The 17,258-nt window shown below is 36.8% G+C and overlaps 1 protein-coding gene across 1 annotated transcript in view; it reads left to right on the plus strand.

Moving 5' to 3' along the window:
• Positions 1-17,258, plus strand: part of Oatp26F (Organic anion transporting polypeptide 26F) — a 438,810-nt gene that overhangs the window by 344,162 nt on the left and 77,390 nt on the right. Inside the window, exon 5 of the mRNA XM_081755738.1 lies at positions 16,749-16,851. Coding sequence (XP_081611864.1) covers positions 16,749-16,851 — 103 coding nt within the window. The remainder of the gene's footprint in view (positions 1-16,748; positions 16,852-17,258) is intronic.

Here is a 17,258-nt window from a genome sequence, read left to right on the forward strand (position 1 = left end):
TTATATTTTATCCCTAAACCACTTGCGTTTTGGTTACTGTTTTTCTCGAAATACGTATGGTAATGATGGCAACGTTGCACAACATTTTTTGCGCAATTTCCAATTTTGTTGCCTGCTCATTAAGGCTTTATCTGTATCAACAGATAAGGGAGTGAAAGTTTGCGCAACTTCAGTGCATCCAATTACCGGTTTTTCAATCAAGCACTCTGAGACACAGTTCTTCTCAAAAGTGTTGGTTTTTTCTGCTATACTTAAAAAGAAAACAAATCTTAAAATCTAAAAATGTAAAAATTATGTATCATACACCATTGGGAAGTTTGAAGTTTCCTGTTTATTTTGGTTAGATTATACGTATAATATTTTACAAGGCAAAATTGGAAAGTCCATTATGTATAGTATAAAATCACAATAAATAAATAAATAAATAAAAAGGACGAAACTTATAGTATACATAAAGGATGCACTATATTTTACTTTCTATATTTGTTTTTAATATTTTTTTTTAAAAAAAACATTGGATTACATTTTCCGCATTTGTGCTGCACTACGGTGTGTACTTCTATGATATAAAGTTAGCTTCTTCGTGGCTAGTGAATAGCGTGGGAAACCTGGGTTCAGTTCCCGGCGGGAGCTCATGTGATTTGGATCCCACGTGAACCTGTACGTCTATGTCTCATATAGCCTTGCTGCTGAACGGATGCTAAACTCAAATTTATTCCAATCCAATGATATGAAGTATTTTCTTAAATTTAAAAAACAAAGACTTCGAAGTATGGTTCTTTACAAAGTCCGACTTTTAAGGCGGAATTTTGTGCAAAAAGTGTTTCCCTGGGTCCAACTCAGTAATTGCAGATCCTACAAGCCTCTCATGTGGATTCTTTCCTTTAACCAGTGTTTCACAAATAATGATTTTCATGAATTCAGGAAGAAAAAGTTTGTTGCTGGTAGTTTTGTTGTACATACAGTGCACAAGAATTAGTCAAAACCATTAGAAACAGTAAATTTCTATTCCAAATCTTGGCGTATTACATTGTTCGACATACTCTTTCTTTTCGTTTTTTGCTATAAAACAAAACGCATATCAATCTCAGACAAAGATATCAATAGAACAGTAAGGAGTATTTGCGCATCAACTAGTAACAAAATAACGATCTATGGAGTCCAAGGAGTAATTTAAAATCGATAAAATAATTTTGAATGGAAAGACTTACTTATATCTGACCTAGAGTCTACAGAAATTCGGTTACTCACAAGTCAGTATATATACATACCTAGCACTCAGTGTTAAGAGTCTTCATCCCGGCGAAATTAAAATACCGCTAATTTTACAGTAATTATGTGATATCTTCAAATAGATAAAAGAAAATTGAAGTATGGAACAAGAGCGCCCTAGACAATATTATTTTGCGTGAGGTACCGTTACCACAAGTCACCCAGTGGCTTTCCGTTTTCAACTGTTTAGAAACGCGAAAATAAATGCCGATTTTCAAAATGGCTCGAAATCGAAAGCAGATAAGTGAGTCGTGATAACGGTTTCTCATGTAAAATAATATTGTCTAGGGCGCTCTTGTTCCACATTTCGATTATCTTTTATCTATTTGAAGATATCACATAATTACTGTAAAATTAGTGGTATTTTAATTTCGCCGGGATGAAGACTCTTAAATAGATTAAATACTGTTAGGAGTGCTAAAGAAGGTTAAATTAGAACGGAAGAATCAAAGATTCATAAGAAACTTCAACATAAAAAGGTGGAAGAGAATAATAAATGACAGTTGAAAGTGTAATTGGATTTCAAGAGGGATGTTACTTTTCACCAACATTGTTAATATCTATTTAGAATAACAAGTTGAGAAAGATCTACGTAGATTATATTTCGATAGGGGATAAAAGGATTGGGCTTCTACTTCGCAGATGGTGACTTGTATAGTGGAATCTGAAATGACACTTAATAGAATGCGTGAAAATTAGATGAAAAATTGTAATTATGTAACATTGAATAAAAATAATAAAAGACGAAAGTAGTGCTGATTGAAACGATGGCAACTAATTAAGGGAGTACGAGAGTTGGAGGGTAGAAAGTAGATCAGATTATTAGTTCCAGATATCTTGATAACAGTATAAGCAAAGATCTGAAATGTAAATGGAAAATGAAAGCTAGATCAGCAATGGCAAAAGAAGCTTTTATAAAGAAGAAAACAGTATTGTAGAAGGAATAGATAAAGGAGTCAAGAAAAACACAGGTTAAACTTTTCGTGTGAAATATTGATATACTATTGTGCAGTCAACGAAAGTTGGGGTCTGACAAATAGCTGCACGTCCTGTAAACGAAAGGGAAGGGGGGTTATTTGCCAATCACTCCAGTATTCTTACACCCTGTTTCTAAGCAACCAAGGTCACTAACTATGTTCTTGCCGGTAGCTGAACAAGTACTATTCATTTATTATTTGGCAATCATAAGTTACAAATCACCTGTCGAATCATTATGATTTTAAAATTATTATTTGTTGAACGTTCTAAATTTGTCGAACAGAGCTGCTGCCTCTATTGTACCAAAGTCTTTAACAACAACGCCTCCGACCCACCGCGTATTTTGACAAACTGTCAGACGCTATCTTTCAATAACCTCAGGGTATATTCAACAGAAATGTGAACATTGCAAGAGAGCAATGAAAAAATAACTGAAAGAGTACAAAATCAGGATTTTCAGAAGAGTATACAAAATTACTTGGGTCGTCGGGCCTGGGATGGCTTTTATCATTTCACTTTGATGGTACAACGTAGGGGAGGGGAGTAGGGATGGCCAAAAATTTTCGGATCCGGATCCGTACCTAGATCCGGATCCGAAATTCGGATCTCGGATCTGGGTCCGGATCTCGGATCTGGATCCGAAACTCGGATCTCGGATCTGGGTCTGGATCTCGGATCTGGATCCGAAATTCGAATCTCAGATCTTGATTCGTATCCAAACCTGCAACTGAAATTGTGATGATAAAATTGAATATCTAAAATTCGTCAAAACTTTTTTCAGATTCACTAATATAGTAGATTGCTGTGCTTTTAAATGTTTCCATAACACGTTTGTGCTGCCTTTGTTCTTTATTTTATTTTGACCTTGCAATATTTACATCGAAGTCTCTTTAGTAAAATATTTCCAAGTTTGCCTTCTTCCCATTTCAGAGTATACTGAATTGTCTGAAAACTGATCTAAATGGTAACAAATTATTCTGTTTAGCTCCTCTTCGAAACTTAATGTTAACTTCACATTGAAAATATTTATTTTATTCTTAGAAAATAAACTTTCTTATTTTCTCATATACAAATGAAATATCTTTTAGATAGACCCTTCTAATCGCAGGAATACTGGACAAAACAAACTCTTTATTAATAGTAGTTTCTGACTCACTAGAGTCCAACCATCGGCAAATGTAATAATGAATATCTTTCACTTCGAAGGTACAGCAAAAAATATAGACTGGTTGGCGTGGAACAACAGTAGATTTGTAAACATACACACGAGAATTTCAGAAGAGCGATATGGTTGTGTAGTATTATTAGTATTAATAAAAGTGTTCGTTGTATGACTTTATTACCTAACTTATGGCTTGCCCTTCTGAGGTCAGGAGTTTGTTGAAGGAGTAAATATAAAAGAGATTTCTGTTATTTTTCCTTCACCCTCTAGGTTTCTTTAATCATACATTGCAGGACGTAACCAAAACATACCCATGCATCGTATGATTGAAGCGTTTTGTGTTTTGTATATTAAAGTGTTCAAAAATATTTAACATATTCGCATTTCTTCATGTGATCTCAGGTTTAATTCTCGGTGGAACATATATGAGAAAATTGAAAGCTGAAACAATATGAAAATAGTATTTAAAAGTCAGGAAATTGATATTAAAACTTTAGCTATCTATTGGGACTGTAAGGCTGTAGTTAAATTAACCCACACGTTTCGTGAAGATATATTATGTCGTTATTGTTTATTTACTATAAGCTACCAGATACATCCTCAGAGGCCACTTTACACTGTAGTAATCAACAGATGAAAACATTGGAAAAGGAATGGAAGGAAGGTCTCCAGAGCCTTAGATCAACTTACTAACCTAGCATTTGCCCAGTATAACTGAGGAACAACCCTGGAAAATCCTCAGTCAGGATGGCTGGTCTCCGAATTCGAACCCGGTATTATCCAATTGCGAAGCAAGAATCCTAACAAGTAGCCTGAGCTCGCTCCGTATTATTATTATTATTATTTAATTAACGTGATGTTCTAAAATTAGTGCAAATTAAACCCTACTTTCTTTATTGCTGATGTTATAGTTAATAAGCCTACATGAGACATCAGTCCCCCATCAAGAAAGAATACTAGAACTGGAATTCAGGAAGCGGGGGTGAAGAGATTAATGAGGATGAGGAAACTATGTACGATGCAAAAACTGATAAATTATGACTTCATCACAGATATATTCACTTATGTCAATTAATATTTCTCTGATACAGGGCACTCTTACTTTCTATAGTGGCAGGAAAATGGCCCGCTCTTGTAAACGAACACACTAAGCATGTGCATATAGGCGCAATGTCCGTGCAAAAAAAAACATAGGTAAAAGCAGATAAAAATAGGGAAAGCAAGGGGAAAGTGATAAAACGCCATTCAGCTTTAAAAAAAGCTAAAAATAACTAAACTTAGAGCTACGAAAGACGCGAGGCAAATTTTATCGAAAAGATTGTTTTTCCTTGTGATTAGTTGTGCTAACTATGAACATGAATTAAAAGGAAAACAAGTAGCTAGCTCTGAATTTCGCAAACTGGTTGAAAAGAAAATACTGGATAAAATTTAATAATAAAGAAGGCATTTATGATAATTAAAACAAACTAAATTCTTGGCACGACAGTCCTTTGGTTCCTATCAGCGGACTTACGTTCAAAGTGGGAAGGTGTAGTCAACGCATCGACACCCGAAGTCCCTAATGCCGGCTTTCTAGACTGGAGTCCGCTACCTCTTACTTAAGATAACTCCCCAATTGTCCTCACGATGCTGGGTCAACATCGAAATTGTTGAGTGCCTCTCCGGAAATTGAACGCATGACCACGGGCACCGAAGGCACGCGATAACCACTGTTTTTTATATATAAAAAGGTAACAGCTTTTTATCAGATTATTTAACCTGTTGAACGCTTTGCACGGATTACACTATAACCATTACGACACCACACAGACATAGAAGTAAACGAGGACAGTTAAAAACACCTATGCCCGAAGTGGGATTTGAATCCAAGACATTCACAGTAAACGATCCACAGGCTAATGCCGCAGACCACTCGACTATGGCTGTCGGGTTTTATCGGCTAATCTGTAGTACATTTAAAGTAACTGATTATTTTAAAAGTTGCTCCTAAACACTGACAATCTAAGTCTTATGTATCAAATATTTCCTGCGATAATACCATACACTCTCCGACTTCTATAGACGAAAAGCCATAGTTACCCACATTATCTAATACAGAAATAAGTTCTGATTCTCTAGTAGCTGCTGATGGTAATAGTCAAGGTTCACCGAAGCATGATCCCAAACCCAAACTGAGATATTGATGTCACTGGAACGCCTGAAAAGTCATTGTTGGTAAGTGAATTGCTCACTTGTCAGGATGAAGGGCGATGGTGATGTGAAATGCGGGGCTGTCAGAGGTACTACTATGATAATTGGATTTATAATATTCTATGTTTCCGTAAACCCTCTTCAAGAAGATAACTGTTAATCTTAGCTTTGAAAATGTTACATAAAGAGTTTTATTGCTATCATTAGGTTGCATATAAATCTCTTTATTCCGGAATTATCGGATTAACTTTAACGCTTAACTTTCACATTTTTTTCTGATTTACGAATATTTAAATCACGATTATCCCCTTAAGGTCAATTAGTGATATTTTAACTCATTTCGAACCAACTATATATATAGTTAGTCTTGTTATAAGGGAATAATTGAGACCAGAAGCAGTCTACAGGCTAAGTTCAAATGAATCTTGGCCGACCTCCTGATAAACTACGTCTTTCAGCAAGGTGAACTGCGGCAATCCGATACCCACATGAGGAAATCTTCCGGTTCAAGTGAAAGCTTCCATAATAATCAGCACCCTAATCAGTGGAATGTGTCTTGCTAATTTTTCCCCAATGTGAAAGTACCTAACTTTATTGTTAAAAATGAAAAGGCCTTTATTTCATTCAAACAAGTAGTCATTAGAGTTTTCATATTTGAACCCAACACTCATGAAAAGTCATGTTAAAGCGCGACTTACCCCTAAAAAAGAATATTTATCTGTTTTTAGTTTCTCGTGTTCCTTAAACTACATGCGGAATTAGTGCATGTGCCTTCCGCTCGCATTACCTGGGTACAAACAGCTACGATCTTGGTACTAGCATATGTTTCGGTTTCCAGATCTCAAATATTTATATTTCAGTCTGATTCTATGTCTGAATCCGAAATTTCAAATCTAGATAAGGGGCACCAACATTCATAGTTTATTCTCGGTGCTCATATTGTGATTTACTAAATAATTATTAAATCTAATTGTAAAATATACATTTGATATTTTGAGCAGACTGAGCAAGATAAATATACGTAAAAACTAATCAATACTTGTCTTAACTGTTTATATTTTCTTAACTGTCAATGAAATAGGTGTATTGAGGAATTTTAAATATTCCAGTTTTGTACTCCGGTATATATATATATATATATATATATATATATATATATATATATATATATGCATGTATTTTATCTCGGTCCTGCAACCTAGTGGACCTAGATTCGACATTCGAACTCTCATCCGGATCATTTTTTTTAAAAAAGTAAGCCAAGCATTTGATCTTTAGAGTAGAATGAAGGAAACAAATAGACTTGCCAATGTTAGTCTTAATTTTTTATTCTTTTCTTCACTGTGAGAACTTCGTGAAATTACTTTCGGCGAATTTTAGATATTCAAGTTTATCATAATTTGGGTGGGATGTGGGTTTGGATAAGAATCAAAATCAGAGATCCGGATTTCGGATCCAGATCCGAATTTCGAATCCAGATTCGAGATTAGAGATCCGGATCCAGATCTGAGATCCGGACCCAGATCCGAGATCCGGACCCAGATCCGAGATCCGGATCCAGATCCGAAATCCGAGATCCGGATCCAGATTTGAAATCCGAGATCCGGATCCAGATCCGAAATCTGAGATCCGGATCCAAAGGATCCGGACCCAATCAGATCCGGATCTTCGGATCCGGCCATCCCTAGAGGGGAGAGGGATCTATATATATATATATATATATACAGTATAACCTCGTTAACACGAACTCGCTTAAGCCGAACACTCGGTTAGAACGAACAAAATTTCGGTCCCGGCATCGCTGTACGTTATCTTATGGAAAGTTTTATCGGTTAACACGAATTTCGGTTAGCACGAATTACGAACTAATTTTTAGTCCCTTGAGTCAGTAAATGTTTTCATTTAACACGAACTTTCAATCCTTAGTTTTTTTTTTCCAGATCATTATTCCTATTTTAGATTTCACTCCAGATTACTTTTTGTCATACAGTATTTATACAGACCAAAATTGCCTTGTAAATAAGAGAAAAAACAGAAACGGGTATCTTTCCTCTCTTATGAGGTGTTGACTCTGTCCTCCGTCAAGCGCTGAACATGCAGGTGCTTGGCAGACGAGCTGGTGACAGCTCGAGACAAAACGTCTTCTCTCCCTTGTAACTCCAAACTGATGACAGCAGTCATAAATACCTTTCCGTTACTAGCGGTACCCAACCTGCTAGCGGAGTTGTCAATTTTATAACTTGACCTTGATTTTCTGCGTGGAAACGTTTTTTTATCTTCGAAGATAGGATAATAAGCTTACTGTAGTGTTTTCACTTTTCAGAGGATGGTACCGAGACCGAAACTAGTCTCGATCTCGATCTTAACTCGAATTTGAGACCGAGCCGTGCTTTTCGAAATCGAGACGAGACCGAAACTCTCAGTCTCGTCTCGATACCATCTCTAGTGTTTTCTATGACATACATAATGTACTGTAGTGGTATGTATAGTCTGTATACTGTAGTGCGTATGTATGGAGAAAATGTATTTGAATAACAAAATTTGGGTCCCCGGTTAACACGAATTTTTTTAACACGAACTCCTGAATTTTCAGTCCCTTGGAATTTGTGTTAACGAGGGTTTACTGTATATATATATATATATATATATATATATATATATATATATATATATATATATAGGGTCTATATATATATATATATATATATATATATATATATATGGTCTAGGAATTAATTCGTGCGGTTGGTACGCACACATTGAAGCTGTAGTACAAACACAAAATACATAAATACCTTAAGAAAAATATTGTCCATCGCTAGCCACCACTTTCGCCCATCTGGCAGGCAATGCACGGATTCCGTGGCGAAAGAAGTCCTCATCCTTGGAAGCGATCCAGTCAGAGACCCATGTTTCGATATCTTCTGAAGAAGTAAACCGCTGTCCAATCAAATCGTTGTTCATGCAATCGAACAAGTAGTAGTCCGAAGGAGCAACGTCTGGTGAATACGGCGGGTGGGGTAAAACTTCTCATCCGACATTTTCTAAATAGGTTTTGACCGGTTTTGCGACATGTGGGCGAGCGTTATCATGTTGAACAATAAGTTTATCATGTCTGTTCTCCCATTCTGGTCGTGTTCTGGCCAGAGCTTGCTTCAAACGCATTAATTGTCATCGATAACGTTCTCCATTCATAGTTTCACCCGGTTGCAGCAGCTCATAGTACACCACACCTTTCATATCCCATCATATGCACAGCATAACCTTTGCACAGTGAATATCTCGTTTTGGTTGTGATGGACCTGGTTCACCTGGTTTCACCCAGGCCTTTTTTCGTTTAGGGTTCTCGTAATGGATCCACTTCTCATCACCCGTAATAATTCGATGCAGAAACCCCTTTCTGCTCTGTCGTTGAAGCAGCAATTCGCAAATGGTTTTTCGTCTTTCAACGTCTCTGTCTTTCAATTCATGTGGAACCCAATGTGACATCTTTTGAATCATTCCCATGGCTTTCAAGCGTTTGGAGACTGTTGTTTGATCAACGCCTAATGCTGCTGCAAGTTGTTCCTGCGTTTGACACGAATCCTGCTCGAGCAATGCTGTCAATTCTTCGTCTTGAAATTTTTTTGGCTGTCCAGCTCGCTCTTGGTCTGCCAAGCCGAAATCACCACTTCTAAACCGTGCAAACCACTTCTGACACGTTCGCTCAGCTAGAGCATGGTCACCATACACTTCCACCAAAATACGATGACTTTCAGTCGCACTTTTCTGCATGTTAAAGTAATGCAGCAGGACACCCCGCAAAAACACTTTATCAGGCACAAATTGCGCCATGTTCACTTAACTACAAACTGGTGTTGTTGACGCTTTAATCCACTGCCCTATACTACGAACGATACGCGATGACAGGGGTTTGCAACACATGTGTGGATACACGGAACTGTGGGACGCTCCGTTCGTTGCGCCATCTCTTGTCCACCCGCACGAATTAATTCCTAGACCAAATATATAACTTAATAAATCTTGAACCACGTGACCGATCTCGATCAAATTTTCAACAGATGAAGTTCTCCGATGCCATTTAAATCCAACTTCAGCCTTGCAACTTGGGGAGGTATATAAAAATGATCGAAAATTACCGATATTAGTGTTCAATCTATAGTTTTCGGGGTCGCTGAGACGAACAGTGACACTTCCGATGGCGTTTAAATCCAAATTCAGCCCTTTATGTTGAAAATGAAACACATTCTTCGTGTGCCAAAAGCGAGTATTCTGTTAATAGTATTATAAAAACAGGAAAGAAACTTGTCAAACCATTATTTGAGAAGATTATTAGAGATGCAATAGAAGCTATGGCAGAAGATAAGATAGAGAGGAAAAGAAAAATTTCATATTATGCACGATAAGAAGACAATTCATTAAAAAAAAAAAACGAATAAATAAAATGGAAACCATGGTGATGGTAACTGTTACCTTGCGGTAAGTGACTTGTCACAGGTGCTAAAATGTTAATGATTATATTTTAACATCTCTTCAAAAAAATTGACCGTTCTGACATCATGTGTCACCATTGATCACAATGACATAACGTTTATGAAGAGAATTAACTGTTCTGACATCACATGTTATCATTGATCACATTTTGATTCTTTAATTTGCTTAATCAGTCTTTAAAATTTGGAGGCTTCGTAAATAGCAATCTCTAAATAAGCTCTGCCAAGCTCGATTCTCGGTAAAACTCAGATTTTTATTATAATGTTTATTTAACACTGTGATGTAATTGAAAAAGTATTTGGATTAAGAAATTCTTATCTACGTTCTAACAAAAGCAGAAACATGTCCCATCTGGCTTCTCATAACAATTTGTAAGCTATAGCCCTAAATAGATTAATGTTGATATTTAACAAATGTGAGTGAAGTCGACATTATTTTTTGTGTCGATGCAATCATTATAAGTATAGTATGCGTCTCTGTTAATAATATGAGTGTTATTGTAAGGAATATGTATGTCATTGTTGCGAAAATTCGAACAACAATAGATGCAATCTACAACATAGGATACAATCTACTACATAGCAGTTTTTTTTTTTTTTTTTTTTTTTTTTTTTTTTTTTTACATATCATCATAGGTATTCTGCCTTTATTGGCAGGTCACTTGCCGCAGCTGAGAAGCTTCCATGCTCCACGGTCCTCCGCTAACCTCTTCGTCTTCGCGTATGATCTTTCTGTTTTTATATCATCCATTAATTGTAGTCTCCTTCGCCCCCTCCCTCTCTTTCCCGCCACCATGCCTTCTAGGACGTCCCTCATGATACAATCTCTTTTTAGGCAATGTCCTAACCAGTTTCTCTTCCTCTTCCTAATACTATCTAAAAGTGTTCTTTTCTCACCCACCATTTCTAATACTCATTCGTTTTCCGCTCGACCCAACTAATTCTTTCCATTCTTCTCCACACCCACATTTCGAAGGCTTCCAGTCGATTTTCGTCACCTTTACGTAATGTCCACGTTTCCGCCCCATACAGTACAACACTCCACACGAAGCACTTTATGAGTCTTTTTCTCAACTCTTTATTCAAGGTCCCACAAAACAGACTTTCCTTCCTCCTAAAGGCTTCTTTCGCCATTCCTATCCTTGCTTTTATTTCAATAGAGTACCAAAATTAAAAAAAAAAAAAATCAGTTCCAGCAAAATACAAATTATGGCAAGAAAGGACATACTTTTTAATATAAAATTTTCTTTTTTTCGAAAATACACATAAGAATTTACTCTCGAGCATTCATTTTGTTCAATTCGGTATCAAATAGTGCCGTAATATTAAAAAAAAAAAAAAAAAAAAACTTGAACAGAGCGTACTTTAGTATGAGTTCCATCTTAATAGGTGGCGAGTTTGTCGAATTGTAGCATCAATTTTTATGTTTAGATTTTTCTCTGCTTTGTCGAAAACCACATGAGGATTTTCATTTACACATCATTTTGATGTGGGAGACCCGGGTTCGATTCCCGTCGGGAGCTCATATGGTTCTGATTCCACGTTATTCAGTAGGTCCACATCTTATATAGCCTCGCTGCTGAACTGGGCGTTAAACTCAAACTCACCTCACCTATAATTTTGGTCAGTTCAGTGTGACTTATCGATTGGTTGATTGACTTTTTTCTCTTTATACCCTAGTAAATATTGTAGAATTAAGCGGAACTCCTTTCTCCTATTTCGCGTTAGGGAAAAAAAAGGTGGAGAAATATCGAATCTTTGTTTAATTTCAACTCTGTCTTTCTGCGGAATGCCATTAACCAAAGAAAATTTATTAATTATGCAAATGTTATTACCTTCATTTTCTTCATCGCTGATAGAAACGTTTCAAAGAGTACAGGTTTATATATAACTAAACATATTCCAGGAACCATAAAAAGGTTTCTCATCAACCAAAATTTTTGGCAGCATCATGGTAGAGATGGTGGCAGGTGTGTTGCTTGACTTTCAATGAAAGATGAAAGTTGTTGTGGATAAAAGAGGGGAGAAAAGAGGAAAGAAAAGATGATGAAATAGGGTCGAAATGAGAAAATGAGAGATACATCACCAAGGCAACAGCGACACAATCTTCTATTCTTTTGCTTTGTAATATATAAAAAGGGAACAGAAAAACAACTGTCAGCCCATCCCCGTTATCTAGACCATCTGCTACTGCTTATGTTGTTTTTGCCTTGTTTGAATTCTTTAAAAAGCCAGTAAGGCTGGAATTAGTTAATAATGGTTGATATTACTCTAATACCAAACTGTCGTGATAATATTTTAAAATTTATCCAGTAGGTGCTGTTGGTGCCTCAAGTAGATCTTAATATTACATTTGCAGATTATTTTTCTTTATTATCCCACTATGTCCCCCGATTATCGGTGTTTGGAATTGCGATTTCAATTCCAGAATTCGAATTTTTCCAAAATTCCATGATTACAAAATTCCGGAATTCCATGATTGAGAAATTTCAGGCTGAAGATTCGAGATTCCGAAATTCGTAGTTCTCTAAAACTTCAAGATTCCGAAATTGCACTTAATTTCCAAGATTCCATAGTTCCGTCCTTCTAAGATTACGGAGTAGCTAAGATATTAATTTCGATTCCAAAATAAAATTTCAAATTCGTAACCACAATACCCTACTCTGTTTGTGCTCTACCCTCTCATTACTGATTTATAGGGCAACCCAAAAGCACAAAAAGCATAACAACAATTTAAACATATGGTTGGTACCTTGAACATAGTTGTGGTAGTCTAAGGGTCCAGAAGAAACTCATTTTAAAAGCATAATTTTAGAAAATAAAGCATAATTTAAAATATATAGCAAATTTCTTGGAAAATTCTATTAGAAGAATTCTTTGAAAATTATGTTTAACTGCAAGTTTAATATAGTGTATTAATTAATCCAATGTTCTCGGGATTGCTGCCAGAGTAGGTGTTGCTGTGCAACACCTACTCTGGCAGCAATCCCGAGAACATTGGATTAATAGTAGACGCCAGCAAAGTTTCAAGATCATATAGTGTATTAATGTTTTTTTTTAACCGATATTCGTAATGCAAAATCCTTGAAAATAGAACAATGCAACAATGAAAAGCTTATATTTATTTCTGTAAACTTTTCGGTGTAATCTTTTCAAGTGGAGAACTCACTCCAATATGCACCTCTAAGGTACACACAAGGTCTATATATATATATATATATATATATATATATATATATATATATATATATATATATATATATATATATATATATATATATATATATATATATATATATAATTAAATGACTCGAGTAAAGCTCATCTCTTTACAGTGCATTAAGTAGAAAGTTCATTAAATATGAAAGAAACTGGTTGCATAAAATATTAATAAATACATCAAGATGTTTAGAATATTTAATGTATAGTAAATATTATACATTATACACGATTGATGTAAAGCAATGATTGAAATTAACAATAAAGCATAATTTTGAAAAAATAAAGCATAATTAAACAAAAATAAAGCATAATTAAACAAAAATAAAGCATAATGTGTATTGCTTTACTGATTTTAATTAATAAATACCAGTTATCATGTGTACACCACGTGAAGGAGTTTGGTTTATATAGCGTATATTTTCTGAATTAATATTGAAACTAGAAGTGATTTTAAAAATCTTTCTATCACTTCTGGTTTTAGTGGAGAATTTACAGTGGAGACGGAATTTGTTTTTGAAACGTTTAATTGATTTGAAACGTTTCTTACCAACTAACTACCCATTACCGTTTCTATATATAGCAATACACGTTGAAACAGGAAGTGGTTGATTTTCTACTACTTCCGATTTTAATAGAGATATTAGAGTGGAGATACAATATATTCTTGGGACGCTGAATTGATTTCCGAAAACAGTTTCTCGCTACCTGTTACCATTTCCACTTCAACAATCAATGTTAAACTGGAAGGGTTAATTCTTATCACTTCCGGTTTAAATAAGATTGAGAGAGAAGATAGTACATATTCTTAAATCAATTCTACAAAAACATTTTTCGCTATCTGTTATCGTTTTTACCTTATGTAGAACAATACTGAAACCAAAAATCGTAGTTGATTTCTACCATTTCCGGTTTTTAGTAGAGACTTAAGAATGAAAATGAAATTTATTGTCCAGACGCTTAATCAATTGCAGGAAATCGCTTCTGCCTTTATGTATTATCATATCTACTCTATGGCGATTCACGTTAAAGCAGGAAGTGATTGATTTTCTTTCACTTCCGGTTTTAATAGAGAGATTATTGTGGAGACGTAGAGACGATTAACCGATTACCAAAACGTATTCTCTCTATCTCTTAGCGTTTTCACTCTATAATAGTCAACGTTAAAACCGGGTCTACTGATTTTCTTTCTACGATTTTCAGTTTGAATAGGGAGTTAAGAGAGATGGTACCCATTCTCGGTACACTAGATTATTTTCCATAAAACGGTCATAGTGGATTTCTACCATTTCCGGTTTTAGTAGAGACTCAAGAATAAATACACTGCTCCACAAAACTTAAGCAACTCGAAGAAAGTGGCAGAAAATAAAACGACACGATCACTGCACCAAGTATGATGAATAAACAGGCGGTCCAGATGCACAATACAACACAAGTAAAGACGAACAATGCAGTTAGGATGTATAGAGTGACCAAAAAGTTCAACAAAACGATACCTCAACAGATGAAGCTGGATTGCGCGAGGGTATGGGCAGTCAATATGGCGTGTGACCACCACGAACATCTATACAGGCACGACATCTGCCCTCCATGCTGCAAATAAGAGTGTTGATCAAGTCTTGCCGCAGATGGCGCCACTCCTCGAGGGGAGCTGTTTGCAGGTCAGGGAGAGTGCGTGCTGGTGGACTGCGCTGCGCTATTCGCCGCCCAAGAGCATCCCACACATGCTCGATGGGATTCAAGTCCGGCGAATATGCAGGCCATGCAATACGCGTAATGTCTTCGCTCTCCAGATACTCGGACACAAGATGTGCACGGTGTGGACGGGCATTGTCATTCATGAACAGGAAGTCTGGGCCAAATGCTCCGCGGAAATTGCGCACATGTGTATTGAGAATTTCGTCCCGGTCGTTGTGCTGTCGAAGTGCCATGTTGCACAATATGGAGGACCGTTTTCCCATCCAGCATAATTTCACCCCACACCATAATGGAACCACCGCCATAGGACGGCCGTTCAGCAATGAAGTTTGGAGTGATAGCTTGTTCCTGGCTCTCTCCACACTAAAGTCCAACCAGAATCAGACGACAGGCTGAATCTCGAATCATCGGAGAACATGACATGCGCCCACTGGTGTTCTCCCCATGCAACATGTTCCTGACACCATGTGTAACGCACACGTTTGTGCTCAAGTTTCAATGGCACACACAGCACAGGCCTTCTTGCATACAGTCCTGCTCTATTGAGCCGCCGACGAACGGTTTCACGACTCACGCGTTGTCTTGTAGCCTGAAACAACTCATTGACCAGTTGAGAGCATGAAGCTTGACGGTTACGTTTGGCCGACATTGTGAGAAATCGGTCATCGACGGCCGACGTCTTCTTCGGATGGCCTCCCCCATGACGTCTACTGACTTCACCTTTAGTTTGGAAGCGACTACACAGCCTCGACACAACACTTTTGTTCACGTTGAATTCTTGCGCCACTTCCACTTGCGATCGGCCCAATTCCAACTGACCAATTGTTCGCCCGCGGTCAAAGTCACTCAAATGTCGTCTACCAGCCATTGCAAGGTGTGTACCCCTCACAAGAACCACTCAATGCTTGGAACCTCGGACACTACTGGGCTGTGGTGTACGCCCTGTGCCTCTGTGTATGTGCATGTCACTAACCAGTGTTGAATAGGCCCCACACGTCACTTATACCACGTTCCATCGGGTTGCTTAAGTTTTGTGGAGCAGTGTATATAATGTATTCTTGAGACACTTAAATGATTGCCGAAAACAGCATTTTTCTATTACCGGTTTTGTTCTACAGGGACCAACATTAAAACTGGAAATGCAGGATCAATAACATTCTGAATAGTGTCCTCCAGTTCTTGTAGATCATCTATTGGCTAGAATACACTGTGTCTTTGATGTACGAAGCTCAAAGGGGTAACATCTGGAGGGCGGGGTAACCAGAAAATTGCCTCCAGCACGTCTCGCCCAACGTTCAGAAAATTTACCACCACCACGATGCATTACCACAAAAAAATTGTGGTCTGTCGATAAAATTTGGCCCTTTTCCATCTTGATGTTTTTACGTGACTGGGGATCTCCGTGAAAAACACGGCAAAAGTTTCGTTGCAGTTTATGTTTAAAATACTCTAGCCCCGCCACCTTTACTCGTACTTGTACGAAAATTTGCTGAACCAAACTCACAAATGAACTGTTGTTTTTGTACTGTTTTCTTAATGTAAAGCTTTCCCTAAATGTAATAACTACTTAAAAGCTGTCAATTATAAATCGGACACTGTACCTAAATACCTACGAGTACATGCTTGTAAGGAAATTTTTGATTGATGGTTCGAATTTTTGTAATAATAGACCTAAGCGCGAAACGCACTGTATTAGTTGTGTGTTGTAATATTTCGTTTCTTCTTGCTCTTTTCAGGCGTTTTCTATACGATGTCAGTATTGGGTCCTGCTATTGGCTATGTCGTTGGAGGACAACTCTTGCGAATTTACACTGACTTCGTTTTCGTGAACCCTGACGAGTAAGTAGTACTCTGTACATTCACTAGTAAAAGTTCATGTGATTTATTTTTCTCCAAAAAAAATGGAATAAATAGTCGTATTTGAGTACAAGTTGCTTTATCCTAAATAAAAGAAGCTTGATTTCTCTAGATTAAATTACAAATTTAAGCTATAAAGTTATTGATATGAAGTTTGCATGTGGTTGTATATATCGGATTCTCTAAGAATGGCGCTCAAGGCACTATTCTACAAGTCAAAATAAAGCTCTCTCTCTCTCTCTCTCTCTCTCTCTCTCTATATATATATATATATATATATATATATATATATATATATATATATATAAGCACAGATTTAAGGGGGGCCCCTATAGCCCCCCTTGACGCTCAGGTATACACTGGATATAATGGGCTTCAATCCTGCTTTA

This window comes from Thermobia domestica, chromosome 4 (genome assembly GCF_964235325.1).
Source record: "Thermobia domestica chromosome 4, izTheDome1.hap1.1, whole genome shotgun sequence".
NCBI lineage: Eukaryota > Metazoa > Arthropoda > Insecta > Zygentoma > Lepismatidae > Thermobia > Thermobia domestica.